This window comes from Rhinatrema bivittatum, chromosome 2 (genome assembly GCF_901001135.1).
Source record: "Rhinatrema bivittatum chromosome 2, aRhiBiv1.1, whole genome shotgun sequence".
In the NCBI taxonomy this organism is placed as follows: Eukaryota; Metazoa; Chordata; class Amphibia; order Gymnophiona; family Rhinatrematidae; genus Rhinatrema; species Rhinatrema bivittatum.
In genome coordinates, this window is record NC_042616.1 from 335,119,673 (window position 1) to 335,138,914 (window position 19,242).

General features: G+C 46.4%; 1 protein-coding gene across 1 annotated transcript in view; it reads right to left on the minus strand.

Annotated features, from left to right (window-relative positions):
• The window catches only part of ITGA9 (integrin subunit alpha 9), an 855,720-nt gene that overhangs the window by 656,243 nt on the left and 180,235 nt on the right, over positions 1-19,242 (minus strand). Inside the window, exons 11-13 of the mRNA XM_029589807.1 lie at positions 18,394-18,488; positions 14,660-14,750; positions 9,868-9,913 (exon numbers count right to left, since the gene is read on the minus strand). Of these exons, the coding sequence (XP_029445667.1) occupies positions 9,868-9,913; positions 14,660-14,750; positions 18,394-18,488 (232 nt within the window). The remainder of the gene's footprint in view (positions 1-9,867; positions 9,914-14,659; positions 14,751-18,393; positions 18,489-19,242) is intronic.

Genomic DNA, 19,242 nt, shown 5'->3' on the forward strand with positions numbered 1-19,242 from the left:
TGGGCCTAGGCCGAAGCCAGCGGATCCTCACTGGACTGGATAAGTGGGATCTGGGGGATCCTGGCCCCAGCATTTTTGCAGGCAGGAGGCCGCAGGAGGCCTCATTTTTGCTTTTTGGCCATTTTGGGGGGTTTTAATTGTTTGATTCATTTTTTTTCTTATGAATGAAAACAAATCAAACAATCCATGAACCGAAATTTGTGGAAAAAAAAATTGACCGAAAATGAACCAAATAACGAAACCAAAAATGTTTTCTCTGCACATCCCTAATAAATACTTTTTTAAATGTAAATATTGTTGGAGGATATCTGGAATAGTAGTTAGACTAGAAATATAAAAGCAGCAAAATCTACCTTAATGGTGGAGCATAATTATAAAGTGATGATGAGATGGCATATGACTCCTGTGAGACTGACTAAAATTGGTTATGATGGATGAAGCTTACGCACTATGGTGAGTGTCCAGTAACACAAATATTTTGAGAAGCTACTGGAGATACTGTCAAGAAAACAATGCAGGCTGAGCTACCTTTAAAGCTTGAGGTGTTTCTTTTAGGCATGTCCATACACTGTTAGTTGCTGCTGGAATGTCAATTGCAGTGAGAAGGAAGAACGTTTTGGGCCGAAATATAGAAGTTTATAAGATTGTGAGATAGCCTCTCTATGGAAAATTTAACATGATTTAAATAAAAAGAGAAACCATCTTCAATATCGGGAATTATGGAAACTATTCCTAAATTATGTAGCAGCATGAACAAAAAGGTGAATGGAATCTAATTCTTTAGCTCTCTCTGTCACAAAGGGAAGAACTCTGCTACAGGATTCACCATGAACAGAAGACTCTGAGCCACCACGATTCATTAAGCAGTGATTTATGAGATGCAAATGGTTAAGCAATTGTAACTTATCGATGCCTCCTTTGGTTTTGTTAGGTCTAATCTCTGAAATCAAGAGAAAGTTATAAAAACAAAAAGGCACAGAGTCGCCCACTCAGCTCTGGCCGTATCACCGCACACTGTGCAGTGGGACGCTTTGGTTTCAGTCTCGTGGATGATGGGGTTGGCAGGGCTGGGGTAAGTCCTGGAGGCAATGAATTTAAGCTTCGGGGCTGGAGGGATGGTGACCAACTGCTTCTGGCACAAAAAGAGCGGCGCTGAGGATCAGTCGCAGGGGAGATCTGCCCTCAGCTGACAGTCAGCAAAGGATCTGTACCATCCGGGCATGCCGTCTGTGGAGGAGGCGGGATAACTATGAAACTCGGGTGGGAAACACAGGGTATGATGAGATGCACAATAAATTACTGCATTGCAATAATAATTGTAATGGGAAAGGCATCGGAGGTGGGGTGCATATGATTGGGGTACGAACTTTTATAAGTGCAACCTTTTGGATGCCTTCCCTTTACCAAATCTGACATTAAATGAGACAATCAGACTACTTCTTTTTCACTCAAATACGATCTCTCAGTGCTGTAACCACATAAGGTACTGTAGTTGCCACAATGTTCTACTTCTCATTTAGCACAAGGATACTTCAGGCGGAGCAGTTAACTCTTGCTAACTCCAAACAAATTCTGTGACATGACTTAAAGGACAAATAATATCTTTGCTGCCAAAAAGGTTGCCAACTCGAACCCCCAAAGTGCATCCAATCTTCCCGCCAGAAACTCCTTGTATTCCCTCCCTCCAACTCAGGCCTCCAGATCCTTCCCCATCCATCCTGCCTCCACTCCCTCTTACCACCTTCTCCAACCTCTTTCCCCTCCCCTCCCCAAAGATTATTCACCCCCTTTCTGTCCGTAAGCAGCTAAGCTGCACCAGGCGGCCCCCAGGGCCCTGCTGTTATCAAGGAACAACAGCAGCAGCACTCTGTCAGATGAATTGTGCAGTTTCCAGTCCCCGCAGCAGCCTTTTCCTCCCGTGCACGCTTCCTGTTTGGAAAAGAACACGGCAGAGGAGGAGAGGCTGCTGCAGGGACTGTGAGCGTGTGCTCAGTGAGAAAAGTGCAAGGTGTTGCTCTGCTCTCATAGCAGCAGTGTCTCCTGAGTTGCCTGGCACAGTTCTGCTGCTTCAGAAAGAGAAGAACTGAGCATGGAGAGAGAGAGAGAGAGAGAGGATATGCGCAGGAAGGGGGTGAAAGGAAAGGGAATGAAAGTGCACGGGGAGGGAGGTAAGGTAGGAAGGAGTGGAGATACACAGGGTGGGCGGAGATGAAGGAGAAAGAGTGGTAGACTGCTGCTGGAGAGGCAGGAAGTCAACAGGTTGCTGGCAATTACGCTGCCAGGTTTAAGGTCTCGCTGGCTGCTGGATTCCCCTAATAAACTCCAGCCTAGCCAATCAATTCCTGGTCAGGTGACAATCTTAGCTCTTAAGCATTTCAAAGCCCCAGATTTACTTCCTGATCCTGTGTAAGATAGAAACATAGTAAAAGACAGAAGAAAAGAAAAGAAATTGGTCCATCCAGTCTGCCCAGGTGACTTTCTTCCACGTAGTGGATGTGCATATAAATGTGCATATAAATTTCCCATATACAACACAATGTCCTGCTTTTACCTGACCTCACAATCCTTTTCCTGCCAGCACCCACCAAAATCCATCCTACATATATCTATATATCTGCCCCAAGTGTCTGCTCTCTTCAAAAAGAAAAGGAACTGTGATTTCACAATCTTCTGTGATGGCATTTTCTGGTTCTTCGCAGCCTATCTTGGGGGTAATTCCATTGCCATCCTGCTGTCTCAGTACTGTCTGGGACCACAGGTGAGGAAGGCACACACATCAGTTCAAAAGGGATGGGAAAAAGTGAGAATTACAGAGAATAGCGAACGTAGAGAGACTGTTGTGCCCTCTCCCAAAATGAGTTACTAGAGTAGGAATACATCGGGTCAATTTTCAAAGGAATCTAGCCAAACAAGTAAGCAGTTATCCAGCCAGATCCCTCCGGTGGAAAATCGTAGCGTGGCTATGTCTAGAGCTCCTGCAGCAGAGGCAGAGAACAGGGCACTCTCAACTAGAACACACCTGGCTGCCACCTAATGACTGGAGCTAACATTTATATGGGAGGATGGATACAGAACACCAATTTTCACCAATCTCTAGATATATATTTACACTGATGCGTTTGTTCTTCTATTCACGAAGAAAATCTAATTCTGTAAACATTATTAATTAATATCTGCATAATAAAGAGCTGTTTTCACCCCTGTACTTTGTTACAGGAAATCTATTAATCCTCACCCCGGGAATTACGTGCAGTTACCACAGGTCCACGACAGAAGGCACAGACTGAATGTATTTACCCCTACTGCATGCATGCATGTACTGTTCTGATTTTCCAGTCAAGACTACGTCTTAATTTTACACTTTTTCTGTCTTTCTCTCCTTTTAAAGATCAGCAAACCGATCTCTGCAGCTTGGTGGGAAAGAGGGGGAGGGCGGTGTTTCTAATCGTGTCTATCTCAAAATGTAATTTGTTATTTGGCAAAATTAATTATTAAAGCAGCTAACTGTTGCAGTCCCGGTCGCTAGACTAGCAACCAGGTCCTTACCTCCTTTGCTGCCCTCCGAGTTGCGCCGGGGACCGCGGACTTCAGGGCCTACCAGACGGCGTTGCAGCGGCGTCTCCACGAGGGAGACGCCGCCGAGGCCCGATCCTGGCCCCTCCCCCACTATGCAATGCGCGCGCGCGCAAGACCCGGGGTTTTAACGGTCCAGCACCCGGAAGTGCTGGACAGCCCCCAAACTGACGTCAGATGCTGGCAGAGTATTTAAGCCAGCTTCTGCCTTCACTCCCTTGCCTTGCAACGAGGTCTCTCCGCTGGAGTTCTAGTTGCAGTTCCTGTGCCTCCAAGTCGTTCCAGTTCCTGTGGACCCGCTCCTGCTGTTCCTGATCCGCTCCTGCTGTTCCTGATCCTGTATCTTCGGCTGCTTCTCCGGTTCCTGATCTTGGCTCGTCTTGACTCTCCGTGTCTGCCGCCTGCCTCGACCTCCTGATCGTCCCGACGCCTCTCCGTTGCCTGTCTCCTAAGTCCCAGCGATCTGGATCCCTACGGGCTCCTCCTGGGGGGATTTCTGATCTCCAGGGCGAAGTACCGTCTCATCTGTCCAGCTGGGTGCTGCCTCCCGGCTTTCCGTCCTCCTCCGGAGCCGCTGCTCCATCAGGCCGGCCCAAGGGTCCACCGTCTAGCTCAGAATAGCAACGGTTTGCAAGGCCATGGACCCGGCGGACACGCCTGGCCTTCAGGCCATACCCGGAATGGCTCAGAGACTTCAGCAGCAACAGCATTGCTTAGATGTGCTTGCAGCCACCGTTGAACGCCTGGCGAACCGCCTGGACGCTAACCCACTGGAGGCTGCGCAGCCTCCTCCTCCGGTACCGATAGTGACCACCTCTATGCCTACTCAGCTTCCTGCTCCTACCCGTTATGCTGGGGATGCCAAGGCTTGCAGAGGTTTCCTGAACCAATGCTATATCCGGTTCTCTTTGCTGCCTGGGCAATTCCCTTCTGATTCCGTAAAAGTGGCATATATCATCTCACTACTAGATGGGAAGGCCTTGCTTTGGGCTTCTCCTATGTGGGAGCGACAAGACCCCTTGCTGCAGGACCTACAGCAGTTCGTCGTCCAATTCAAGCAAGCATTCGATGAACCCGCCCGTCTGTCCACGGCAATGTCTGATATCTTACAACTAAGACAAGGATCTCGGTCTTTGGCGGACTATGCCATCGAATTCCGCACACTTGCCATGGAGGTGGGTTGGCGTGAAGATAGCTTGCGCGGAATTTTCCTCGAGGGACTTGCGGGGCGTATTAAGGATGAACTGGCTGCTCGAGACATCCCAGATACTCTGAACGGAGTAATAGACTTAGCCGGAAGAATTGACCGTCGACTTCAGCAGCGAGCCAAGGAGGGACGCGCACTGCATTGTCCTATTTCCCTGACTCCAGCCTTCTCTAGACCCTTGAAAACTCCTACGACTCAGGGGGCAATGGCTAATGACTCGTCCACCGAGGAACCTATTCACGAACCTATGGACGAACCCCCTTGACCGGCGAAGAAAGGCAAAGGCGCCACAACCTGGGCCATTTCCTGGCTAGATGCAAAGAGCATCCGGAAAATGCCAGAGTCTAGGGTGGAAGGAGGAGCTCCCCCTAGGCTGCACGAACGCCGCTCCTCAATGTATCGTCCCAGTCACGCTGGAGTATCCAGGAGGGTTCTTCCACACTCTAGCTTTTATTGACTCTGGGGCGGGTAGGAATTTCATCTTACAGGACTTAGTACAACAACTACATCTCCCCACGGAGCCACGAAACCCGCCATTACGCATTAAATCCATTCGTGGGACGCTCCTCCCAGGCAACATTACTGAAGTTACGGAACCCCTGACTCTCCGGACTGGAGTACTTCACTCCGAGAAAATATCCTTTCTAATCTTGGAAAAAGCGGTACACCCTGTGGTCTTGGGGCTGCCCTGGCTACAGCAACACACCCCTGTGATAATTTTGGAATCCGCTCCCAATAGGCCAGTGGAGTCCCTATTGTTTCAAGAACTGTCTTAAATTACCAAGTTTGCCTAGAGTGTCCTTGCTCAACACCGCCATCGTGCTTCCCACACCATATATGGATTACTCTGAGGTTTTCTCCAAACAAAAAGCAGCAATCCTACCATGCCATCGGCCATTTGACTGCGCAATAGACCTCCTGCCTGGTACCACGCCCCCACGTGGCAGAGTATACCCCCTGTCGCTACCTGAAACACGCGCAATGTCTGACTACATTACAGAGAATCTCGCTAAAGGATTCATTCGACCCTCATGATCCCCCGCTGGAGCAGGATTGTTCTTCGTGGGAAAGAAGGATGGCACGCTCAGGCCATGCATCGACTACCGAGGGTTGAATGCAATCACCAAAAGGGATCGGTATCCCCTTCCCTTGATCCCCGAACTGTTGGACCGACTGCAGGGAGTGAAAATCTTCACAAAACTTGATTTACGAGGAGCGCATAATCTAGTCTTCAATAAAAAATCACATTACTACAATACTTCAATCCTTACATTGGTTGCCAGTCAAATACAGAATACAATTCAAAATTTTATCCATTATACACTCTCTCATTTATACTCCCAATTCGGTCACTCTATGCTCCATTCTTCGAATATACAAACCAACCAGACATTTAAGGTCACTGGAAAAAAATCTTCTAGACATTCCCTCACCTCGACAAGCCCGCCTCGATATTACTAGAAAAAGAGCCTTTTCAGTCATAGGTCCCATTCTGTGGAATGCATTACCAGACTCCATCAGATCCATATCCAACTCCAAACACTTCAAAAAATCTTTAAAAACTCACTTATTTCAAACTGCATTTCATATACCACCTACCAAATAATCACATTACATTCCCAGAATACCCACAAATTTAGTTTGGCACCCGATTCTTTTTTACCTAATTACTGATTTGTTTATGTTACCTATTTTATTTTTTAAACAATTTATTATTTTATATTAATGACATTTTTGTAATTTTATATTCTCTATAAGTTAATTTTCTCTTAATTAATCTTGTCTTTTTATTATTTTATTTCTATTTTATTTGAATACATGTAAACCGTTTTGACTAAACACTGTTTGTAAAGACGGTATAGAAATACTTTTAAATAAATAAATAAATAAATAGTCCGAATTCATCCGGGAGACGAGTGGAAGACTGCCTTCAACACTCGTGACGGGCATTACGAATTCCTGGTGATGCCATTCAGGTTGTGTAACGCCCCGGCAGTCTTCCAAAACCTCATGAATGAGGTTCTCAGAGAAATGCTAAATTTGTTTGTTATAGTATACCTTGATGACGTGTTGATCTATTCCCGAGATCTGGAAACCCACCGCCAGCACGTCAGACGAGTGCTACAAGTCTTGAAGGACAATCATCTGTACGCTAAACTTGAAAAGTGCCAGTTCGAGTGTGAATCGCTTACTTTCTTAGGATACATAGTGTCCTCAAAGGGCTTTCGAATGGATCCCGAGAAGGTCTCAGTGATTACTAATTGGCCTCGTCCCACTGAACTGAAAGCCATGCAGCGTTTTCTGGGATTCGCCAACTTTTACAGGCACTTCATTCCACAGTATTCGCAGAAGGTAGCTCACCTCACCGCATTAACACGAAAAGGGGCAGATGCTAGTGTATGGCCCGAAGCGGCATGTCAGGCTTTTGAAGAGCTGAAACAGGCATTCTTGGAGGATCCCTGTCTACACCATCCGGATCCTCAACGCCCCTTTATTGTAGAAGTAGACGCATCCAGCATCGCCGGAGCAGTCCTCAGCCAACACACGGCGGCTGGCAGACTAGTGCCATGCTCCTACTTCTCAAAAATATTCTCACCTGCCGAATGCAATTACAGCATCGGGGACAAGGAGCTTTTGGTGATTAAGCTTGCTTTCGAGGAGTGGAGGCAGTGGCTTGAGGGAGCTAATCACCCCATCACCGTCCACAAGGATCATAAAAACCTAGAGTTTCTGAGCCACACACAACGGCTGAATCCCCGACAAGCCAGGTGGTCCCTCTTCTTCAGTCGATTTGACTTCACCCTTCGTTATCGTCCCGCAGCAAAGAACATCCGAGCAGATGCCCTGCCTCGCACGTCGCAAGCTGAGGAGGAAGAGGGGCCGCAATACATATTGGATCCTGCACGAGTCCAGTTAGTGGCAGTAACCGTAGACCCAACAACTAAGACGATTGTGCCGAAGAGACTCCGCAGGAGGGTTCTAAGTTGGGCTCATGACTCTTTGTCTGGGGGACATGCCGGTCGAGAGAGGACCCTGGCTCTGATAACCCGTTTCTACTGGTGGCCTAACATTCGTCGAGATGTCTCCACTTATGTAAGTTCATGCCTTACTTACGCCAAACAGAAACCCTTAGTTGGTCCTCCCCTGGGTTTGTTACAACCATTGCCAATTCCTACCGAGCAATGGACACACATAGCCACGGACTTTGTCATAGACCTACCCCCTTCTCGAGGCAAGACAGTCATTTGGGTCACAGTGGACAGTTTTTCCAAAATGGCCCACTTTGTGCCACTAGCCAAGCTACCGTTCGCTCCAGAACTGGCTTTACTGTTTACGCAACATATATTTCGCATTCATGGACTCCTTCACGACATAGTCTCCGACCGGGGCCCGCAATTTACGGCCCGGTACTGGAAGGCGTTATGTAAAACGTTTGAAATACATTTCAGCTTCTCTACAGCCTTCCACCCCCAAAGCAATGGACAGACTGAACAGATGAACCGTTCTCTGAAGATATTCCTGAGAACCTTCACCAACGACAGACAAGACAATTGGGTGGAGCTGCTACCCTGGGCAGAGTTCGCCTATAATAACCAAGTACATACAGCTACGGGAAAATCCCGCTTCCAAATTGTCTACGGAAAACAACTCAAACTGCCCTTACCAGTGCCTGTACCAGTAGCTTCACCTGCGGCTCAGTTATCCGCTCAACAGTTGCGAAGACTCTGGACATCCATTCAACAAAGACTCGTGGTTGCCGCCCGCATGGCTAAGAAGTACGCAGATCGCCATCGTAGACCAGCTCCCACATTCCTGCCGGGAGATCGGGTCTGGCTCAGCACGAAAAACATTCACTTGAGACTGCCCTCTAAGAAACTAGCACCAAAGTATTGTGGACCCTTCCGCATAGCAGAGAGGGTAGGAATGGTCTCCTACCGTTGGCGCTTACCCACCACCTTGCGCATTCACAACACGTTTCATGTATCCCTCCTAAAACCAGTACTTTTCTTTCGATTCCATCGAAGACCACCGGATGCGGTGTCCACGCCTACCGCCAAGGACCCCACATATCAAGTACGGGAAGTTCTGGACATTCGCTTTTTCAACAGACGGTGGGAGTACTTGCTAGCTTGGGAGAGATGTGGGGCTGAAGACACTTGGGAGCCTGCTCGCAACATTCTAGACAAGTCTCTTCTGCAGCAGTTCCATTTGGACCACCCCGACAAGCCTGGACCTTTGAAGAGGGGGCGTAAGGGAGAGGGTACTGTTGTAGTCCCGGTCACTAGACTAGCGACCGGGTCCTTACCTCCTTTGCCGCCCTCTGAGTCGCGCCGGGGACCGCGGACTTCAGGGCCTACCAGGCCACGTTGCAGCAACGTCTCCACAAGGGAGACGCCGCCAAGGCCCGATCCTGGCCCCGCCCCCACTATGCAACATGAACGCGAGGCCCGGGGTTTTAAAGGTCGAGCACCCGGAAGTGCTGGACAGCCCCCAAACTGATGTCAGACGCTGGCAGAGTATTTAAGCCGGCTTCTGCCTTCACTCCCTTGCCTTGCAACGAGGTCTCTCCGCTGGAGTTCTAGTTGCAGTTCCTGTGTGCCTCCAAGTCGTTCCAGTTCCTGTGGACCCGCTCCTGCTGTTCCTGATCCGCTCCTGCTGCTCCTGATCCTGAGTCTTCAGCTGCTTCTCCGGTTCCTGATCTCGGCTCGTCTTGACTCTCCGTGACTGCCGCCTGCCTCGACCTCCTGATCGTCCCGACGCCTCTCCACTGCCTGTCTCCTAAGTCCCAGCGGTCCGGATCCCTACAGACTCCTCCTGGGGGGATTTCGGATCTCCAGGGCAAAGTACCGTCTCATCTGTCCAGCTGGGTGCCGCCGCCCAGCCTTCTGTCCTCCTCCGGAGCCGCTGCTCCATCAGGCCGGAACAAGGGTCCACCGTCTAGCTCAGAATAGCAACAATAACTGCATGTAAAGTATACTATTGCCCAGGGGCAAACAGCATGCAATTACTCAGCATATTTGATACAATGTCACATAATACGAGCAAGACTTTTATAAAGGAATGCTAGAAGATAAAATCAGTCTTACCTTAGCAACACCACACTGTCTGACATGAAGGCTCCAATGGTTATATCTGCAAGGAACAATTCATTACATTAAACAAATAGCACAAGAGATGCAGGCAATCATAAATTAACCAACTTTCCTTAGTCCAGCATGCATATCTGTCGCTAAAGTTTACACATACATCTAAGCTAAAGTCAGCTGTGATTATGTTGCATGGCAGGAAATAAATATACAAAAATGTATGGAACATATGTTAATAAAGTAAACAAAACAAAAAAATCCCAATGGCAGATTGCCAAACTTCTCAAAATGCAGGAAGCCAAGAAATTGCTTCTGCAGCCAGGAAACATATAGATTGGTTTCCATCAAACTCAGATTTCAAAAATACATTTTTTTTTTTGGTTTAATGTTGAAAGATCTCTCCAAGATCCTCATGAGAAATCTATCAAAGGTCTCTTACTGCAGATCTCTTTAAAGCATGCAGTAAATCCACGGAAATCTGACCTGCTGCAGATCTTCCATAAATTCCACAGATTATGCTCTAAAGCAGAGACAACCATCTATGATCCTCAAGAGCCACAGACAGGTATGGCTTTCAGAATATCCACAATAAATCTGCAGGAGAAGGATTTGTGTGTACTATTACCATTGCCTGCAAATATGTCTCTTGCACATTTACTGGGGGTACCTGAAAACCACTCACATTCGTAGCTCTTGAGGACTGGAGTTGGCCACCCCAATAAGAGACATTTGCCTTAAGAAATGAATTAAAATGGACCTGTCAAGAAAAAGAACACATAATTGATAAAATCATGGGAGGCAATATGAATATATATAAAATGTTTTTCAGTGCAGTTTATAAAACTGATAGGACACATGGGGGTGGGTACTAATCATGGATGCAAATTGATGTGGGACTATTACCCAAATAACACCTGACAGGCTATCCCAAATGCAATTCCCTTCACATTCATTTCTACATAAACATCTGATTTGGTCATTTTGTTTCATAAAAAATCAAAAACAACCCACATTCAGCCCTCCATTTTGCAAAATTCCTCAGCTGTGTAAACAGCTGAATATTTAGGAATATTCAATAGGCTGAATTTCTGATCATGCTGCAGGGAAGATATATGTAGAAAGCACCCAGGAAAAGGGACCTTGGAGTCCTTGTGAACAATACGTTGAAATCATCAGCAAAGTGTGCGTCGGCGGTCAAAAAAGCAAACAGAATGTTAGGAATGATACGAAAAGGAATGGAGAGTAAAATAGAAAATATCACGTTGTCTGTGTATCGATCTATGGTTCAACCGCACTTTGAATACTGTGTGCAATTCTGATTGCTCCATCTCAGGAAAGACATAACAGAACTAAAAAACATGCAGAGGACAACAAACATGATAAAGGGGATGGAATGGATCCCTTATGAAAAAAGTTAAACAGGTTAGGACTCTTCAGCTTGAAGAAAGAGACAACAGACAGGACTGGCACAACCAACTGTAGCTCGGAAGGGACTCGGAAGGGGCCTCAGCCTGGGGGCCACCAGTGACTTCTGTTTAGAGGAGCCCATGGGGCCATTTGGGAGATCCCAACCTGCCAGCAGTCTCAGTTAAGAATGGGCCATGGGACCGCCAGTTGGACCCCATCTCACCAGTGGCCAGGAAGAAGAGAAGGCCACAGCAAACCACATCATGCCCGCAGCCAGGATGACGAGAAGGCCGCGGGGCCATCCGACAGTTCCCAACCAGCAAGTGGCCAGGATAAAGAGAAGGCCGCGGGGCTGCTCGGCAGACTCCATCGCACCAGTGGCCAAGATGAATAGAATCAGGCTGTCGCTGCACTAAACTGTGCAGTAGCCATTCACTGTCTCACCTATCTCTTTCAACAAACATGCCTAGAACAGTATAAACTACTTTGTAAAATACATGTAAAATAACCTAAAACTCCCCAAGTCAAAATAAATGTTATTCTTTAGGGTTACCATTTCACACTAGATCAATCAAGCTAGCCGATCCAGTCCTGGTTTTGCCACTCCTCCTTTGCTTGCACAGTGTGGCAGTTTGATCCTCTTAAGGGAGTCAACAGGAAAATCTGAACTATAAATCTATGCATGCAATGGGGGGCAATCGGGGGGGGGGGGGTGCAAAACCAGGAATAGATCAGCCTGTTTGATTGACCCAGAAGAAGTGGCAAGTCCTATATTTCATCTGCCTGTCTCTCTTTTCCCTCCCACTTGGCCAGCCCTAGTCTGCACCTTTTCCAAGGCCCAGCTGTCTCCCTCTCTCTCCCCTCACTCTGCTCACCGACCTAGACTATGAGTGCTTTGGGCAGGAACTTATTGTATCTGAATACTTATCACCAGTGTAAAACATTATATATATCCACTAGAGCTATAAAAATAATAGTTAATAAGTGTCTCCCTCTCTCTCCTCACCTTTAGCCCAGCTTTTTAGATTGTAAGCACTTTGGAAAAGGGAAACTCCTTCATCCACTGACCACTATCTCTCCTTTAATCTCTCACCCACACTTTGCCCACATTGCCTAGCATTTCCCTCTTTCTATCCCAGTCTCACTCCCACCTGCCCAGCTTCCTCCTCCTCTCCCATCATCATCTTCCTCCCCCACCCCCAAAGTGGCTGATCTTTAGTACTCCCTTGCAGGCCTAGATTTAGGCGAAGGCAACAAAGGAAATTGCCTAGGGAGTCAAATTTTGAAGGCACCAAATATCCAGGCCAAAGAGAAGCCTGCTGCTTGCTATAGTGCCATGTGCCAGCACAGCTTTAAAGGGGGCCCCTATCGCCATGGCACTGCCTATGGAAGCCACAATCTTAAATCCTGCCTTGCTCCCTTGCCCTAAGTCCTCCTACCACCAGTAGTTCCTAGTTCAGCAGAGTGCTCCCTCAGTCCCTCCCTCTGCACAGATGAGCACAGCTGTATTAGCAATAGTATCAGCAGGCAAGTCCAGAGCTCCCAGCCCCTGCATGTGGCTCTCCCTTCTAAGCAGCCAGCTGAGACCCCGTACTTGCAACATGCAAGCATATGTGCCTGCACCAGGCCCCCGGAAGGTACCTGGGAACATTTCAGTTGTGGTCATCTGAGGAGGAAGGGGCTCCAAACTCTCTCTCTCTCCCCTTCCAGGGATGACCTTAGCACTCTTCCCCCAATCCTGAAGCGCAACCCCCTCACTAAGCACCTCACACAGCAGGGAACAGCCCTCCGCTTCCTGCTCCAGTCCCTCTCAGGCACTGTCCAGAGAACAGGAAGGGAGGAGTTAAGACTGAGGCTGGAGCAGATTCAAATAACTTTATTGACATGACAGTTTTCACATGTGTTGCCAAAGTGATATCCAGATAAAGTTATCTGGTAACTTTATCCAGATATTCAGAGTACCTTACTCGGATAAATCTGTTCCGAACATATCAAGACAAAGTTAGCTTGCTAATTTTAGGACAACTATTTGTGTAAGCTGACTTACTTGGCTAACTTTAGCTGGGCAATGCTATCAGTGCTGACTGACTTCAGTTTAACTGCATCCCAGGAACACTTCCAGCATCACCCCTTTTTATCCAACTAAATTTTGTGAATGCAACGCTCCTTGCAGGTTACTCCCAAGCTTTATTTTACGGGTAGTAACTGCTGTGCAGGTTACCCCAATTAACACAAGTTACCCCTTTTCTTCATTTCCATTCTTTAGCCACTAGGGACCCTAGCGCCTCCTTGCTAACGCGACCCCCTAATTATAATATAGCATGGCACCCCCCTTGCGGGCGCCATGTGCGTGTTCAGAAAGCGGGCGCTGACTTTTCAGCGCCCGCTTTCCGCGCTTTTTTTTTTTTTGCATCGGCCCCTTTGTTAGGGAAGGCATCATTCTGAGCACATTATCCCATTACCACAAATACATAGAGGTAGATTTTAAAAACATACGTGCGCGCGTACTTTTGTTCGCGCCGGTGGCACGAACAAAAGTACACCAGATTTTATAAGATACGCGCGTAGGCGCGCGTATCTTATAAAATCCAGGGTCGGCGCGCGCAAGGCTGCACAAAATCGGCAGCCTGTGCGCGCCGAGCCACGCAGCCTGCCTCCGTTCCCTCCGAGGCCGCTCTGAAATCGGAGCGGCCTCGGAGGGAACTTTCCTTCCACCCCCCCCCGCACCTTCCCTTCCCCTACCTAACCCACCCCCCCCGGCCCTATCTAAACCCCCCCCTACCTTTGTCGGCAAAGTTGGCGTAACTTTGCGCGCGCCGGCCGGCTGCCCTGCTCCATGTTCCGGTCCCGGGGGCTGGTCCGGAGACCGCGGCCACGCCCCCGGGCCGAAACCACACCAGCGGCGCCGCTCCCGAAACGCCGCGTCACTCCGGGAACGCCCCCGACACGCGCGTCCCGGGGCTTGCGCGCGCCGCCGAGCCTATGCAAAATAGGCTATGCAAAATAGGCTCGGCACGCGCATGGGCCTTTTAAGAGGGTTACGCGCATAACTTATGCGCGTAACCCTTTTAAAATCTACCCCATAGCATACAGTGGAGAGGGGAAAGCAAAGCCTAGGATCCAGGGAATTATTCCTTAATCCAGTTAATTCAAGGTGTTATCCATTAATCTCTGATTACAGAAAGTTCAGGCACCCATAGAGTTTGACCTATACAAGAAAATCAAGGTACCCAATTCTCAGTCCATTAGGCATGCTATGGCACTGAGACATTTGAAAGACATCAGGAAAATTCCCATGTAGACCTTTAAAGAATTACAACTGGACTTTAAATGCATTCCAAGAAGCAAGGAATGAGCAAAGAATGAATTAGCACTTTTCACGTACCCGGATACCCATTGCCGTCCATATCAATGCCCCCTGACACAGACTGGCCGAACATCTGTAATGCTGGGTTTATCCTTTGTCCAGACAACCTCTGAAACAGAAAATACAAATAAAGAATCATGGGATTTGAATCAAAAAGTTACCAGAAGCAGTTCATGGCTATTTGCTTCATATCTTGTTTCAGCATGCTTGGCCTTGCCTTGACTTAAGGACATGAGGTTGACTTCTATTTAATCCAGGAAGAGGAAAGCATTGAGAGAGGGGAAGGATTTCTTTGCAAAAAGCAGGAATTAGTCATATATTCCAGTTAATCTTTCATGTTGCCAGTTTATCTCCAAATAAAGTCTTTCTACATATATTTTAGGAAAGTACTACCTATACAATTGATTGTGAAAACAAACAGTAGCATTAACATTTGTATATTTGATGTATATTTCATTCCCCAGAAGGTGTCCGTGTTTAATGTCTTTAAAAGCTCACCCTACATGAGCCCTCCTGTGGTGCCCAACAGAGATAAAATGGGGGCTCTGGCTTGTGGCAGTCCTTTCTAGGACCCCAGGCAGGCACCACACGGAGACACATCAAAGCTGAATATGGCAGGCACGACTAAAGAGTGGCGACAAGGAAGGGGACTTTTCAAAACAGTATATGTACCCCTACTAAACGGGGTACACGACTTACTCCAAAAAGTATATAAAAAAAAGAAAGAAAGAAAATATATCAGGATAACAAAAAAAGAAATCGGAGCTAGGAATAAAACACAAAGAGGAATCAAAAGAGCCGCCAAACAGGCCTATGGATATTCTGAATGTGGTTCTCCTGTACATCAAGCTATCAGAACTGGGTCACATAGTGGAGGTGTTATGCTTGGGCCCAGGGAAAAGGGGGATCGCTAAGGATGGCTATCTACTGCAGGGGTGGGCTCTGCTAACCACACGGCAGAGCTGAAGGGCTCAGCCGCAGAAGCAGTTTCGTTTCCAGTAATAAGTAAGGAGGATTTACAGCAAAGGATAGGAGCAAATGCTTCAAAGTCAAAAATGAATTCTCTGCTTTTGTTCTGCTTTCAGGCTGAGTGATTTACCATTGCACTGTGCACATTATGGCACTGTCGAATAGCCAGAAAAACAATAATGTCTTTGATGTTCCATTAAAAAAATAACATTTTGGAAAATCCCACAGATTCCCCCACTCTCTACAACTCTTATGCAACATTTCTTATTTAAACTGTGTCTTTACACTATTGCAGCTAGCTCTGGAACGGGGGTAGGTAACTCCGGTCCTGGGGAGCACAAACAGGTCTCGTTTTCAGGGTGTCCAGAGTGAATATGCATGAGATTATGTTTGCATGCACTGCCTTGACTGTATGCAAATGTATCTCATGCATGTTCATTGTAGATGTCCTGAAAACCAGGCCTGCTTGTGGCACTCCAGGGCCAGAATTGCCTACGACTCCTCTGGAATCTCAGTGCCATGACATAAACCAGGACTTCCCAAGCAGGGAATATGCACTGAATATGCATGAGGTATATTTGCAGACATTGGAGACCCAGTATATACAGATTTATCTCATGCATATTCATTGCTGATATCCTGAAAACCTGATTGGCTGTGGGGTAACCAGGACAGGTTTGGGAAGCCCTGTTGAACACTACAGCACATTCCCCTGACATTTACAATGCAATGTTAAACTAGTATATCATCCTGGGACCTGCTTTAGGTTGACTAAAGTGTCCCTTTAAATGTGAGCTTGTTTACAAATAGTTAAAAGATCAAGTAAGTTGTTTAAACCCCTTTGAATCACTGTCCAGCTCCCCGGTTTCCAGTTGTGATCAGTCACTAAACAATAGCCCTGGATGATTAGAGTGTGACTGACTGCATCCTTTTAAAATAGAGCTCAGGAGGATGGGGGAGCACCATGAATATCAAGCTTGACATCCTGGGGCATAAAACTCAGAGGCAAAAAACAAAAAAAAAACAACAATCTTTGAATGACAAGCCCAGAATGAAAAATCACCACTTTCAAACAAATGCAGCAGAATCGTTCTACTTAGAAGCAGATAAGATCTCAAGAGCTGAAAACCTCTCTGTTGCTCACTCCATTGGCCCAGGTTAGGTGACACAGGCAGCATGCTGGCAGGCTGAATATCCTGCCCACAGACACCAGAGCAGCGGACACATCTGCAAATCATTATGCTGCAAAAGCAGAGATAATGGAGCTCACTTATGAGTCCTCTGAACAAAACCAGCAACCCCAATCTGTCTCCCCTATTTATCCAGTAATTTTATTTCATAACAGAAGTAATCCTCTTTGGGCAAAATGTTTGCTGTTAGTTAATGCCCTGACCAAGTTAAAAGCCCTTGGCTTATATATGGGCCTTCTCCAACTCCTGATAGAGATTAATTGGCAATAACTGTCCTGCGCAAAGGGTGACAGATTAGCTCATATGCACAGTAGTATACCACATAAGAGACATCATAAGTAACTACAAGTAAACAGTAATTTTCTCTTTTTATAATTCCATTTTTCTAAAAAAGGGCACACATAGAAGGATATTTATTTATATTCTGCTTTTCAGGTACTTCAAAGCAGATTACATTCAGGTACTGGAGGTATTTCCCTGTCCCGATCCCTGCCCTGAGGCAACGGAGGGTGACGTGACTTGCCCAAGGTCACAAGGAAGAGCAGCAGGATTTGAACACAGGATCTTCTGAAAGAGAAACTGCTCTTGACTTCATTAGATGCAGGGTTGCCAATTGATTTCATGTCATCTGGACAGGCTTATTCCACTGCACTTATGCCCTTGTAGTTCCAGTTGCCCTTAGAAACTCAGAACTCCAGGCCCATGCATATAAAATGGAGGAATACCAGGACTGGATCATTTTGTACAAATCATATCATATTGGTAACCCATAATTAGGTGCCTTAAACTTTCAACCCAAGTCATCACATATAAATATCAGAAAACCGTCCAGCCCTATGGCTTAGTGGCAGCCTATAAAGAGCCAAGCAGGAGTCCTGGAAGTGATTCACAAACCTGGCTTTGTTGGCAGGGGCTGAGAATGCTGTGGAGAATTCAGTGTGCACCCATACCAGATACCAAAGGAAGTCATGGTCTGTGGCCCCTACCAAAGGCTCCGCTACAATGGCTGGGTTATAGGAGGAGGAGCAACCAGGATAGCTGAAAATCAGACTCATGCTGCCATTTCCTAGTTGGGGCAGGTCCCAATTGAGTTGGAAGTCCAAATGAAGCAGGATGAATGGGAAAATTATTCAGCAATAGTATTCCCTACCCTGCTCACTTGTGCAAGTGTATATATTTACTTACTTAAATTATTTTCTCAAAATGTATAACATAAGTGACCAAGTGCATGCCTCTGAAAAGCACATCATGTTGCTGGAATCTCCAATGTTTGTAAGACCTGAGAGCCCAGCTAATGAAGTTAAGTAATCAGCAAAATCAGCAGATATCCAACAACATTTCTAACCAAAGGTTTTCCCCTGCTTGCACAAAATTACATGAAAACCCCTTTGTAAAACTGTGCACCCATCATATTTACATATTTACTTCTAGAGAAGAGATTTCTAAAGGATGATAATTCTAGGGAAAAGAACACCAGTTTCTTTCACATTTCCCCTAGGGTGTCCCACTAAGGACTTCTTCCAAATATTCAGTACATTACTATGACAATTAATGCTCTGAGGCGCATGGAGGAATGACTCAAACATTGCTTACCATAGAATACCGAGGTACAATCCCTGGCACATCTCCATGGTAGATATACACTGCTCCTACATAGTCATCTTCTTTCGGAGCACCAATTGCAACATCTGAATGGGATAGAGGATGACAATAATAAATGGTAAAAGCTACGTGTGAAGACAATTTCTTCTCATTCATCACTCTTCTCTGCTCAACATACTCTGTTAAGAGGAAAGGCTTGACAGGTTAGGGTTCTTCATCTTGGAGAAGAGACAACTGAAAGAAGATATGATAGAGGTTTATACAATCATGAGTGGTATAGAACAAGTTAATAGGAAATTATTGTTTGCCTTTTCAAATAGAAATAGAATTAGAGGACCCTTCATGAAACTGACTGGTAACCAATTTAAAACAAAAATTTAAGAAAGTATTTTTTCAATCAATGAAAAATAAATCTATGGAATTTGTTGTCAGAGGATGTGGTTTAAACCAGTAGTTGGGCTTAAAAATGCTTTTAAACCTGCTATTTGACTTTGAAATAGCACTTGTTTTTTTCTGTGGCATTTTGGTGGGAGGTCTGGGTGACATGCTAGATGTTCTGGGTGAACTGGTAGAGTAATTGGCAAACTGGTGATTCCAAGTACGCACACAAGTATTTTCAGAAGTGGAGTTTGTGCACATATTTTATAAAATACCTACCTCCATGTTTATTTCTGGGCTATTACACTAATTCCAGGCTAAGAAGGGCATTTTGTAATTCTGCCTTTCTAAAAGAAATTGTAACTACAAGTCCATAGCTGCACTGGGTTAAAGCAAGGATTGGCTTAACCTGTCCAGATGACATGGAGTCAGTTGGCAGCCCTACATCTAATGAAGTCAAGA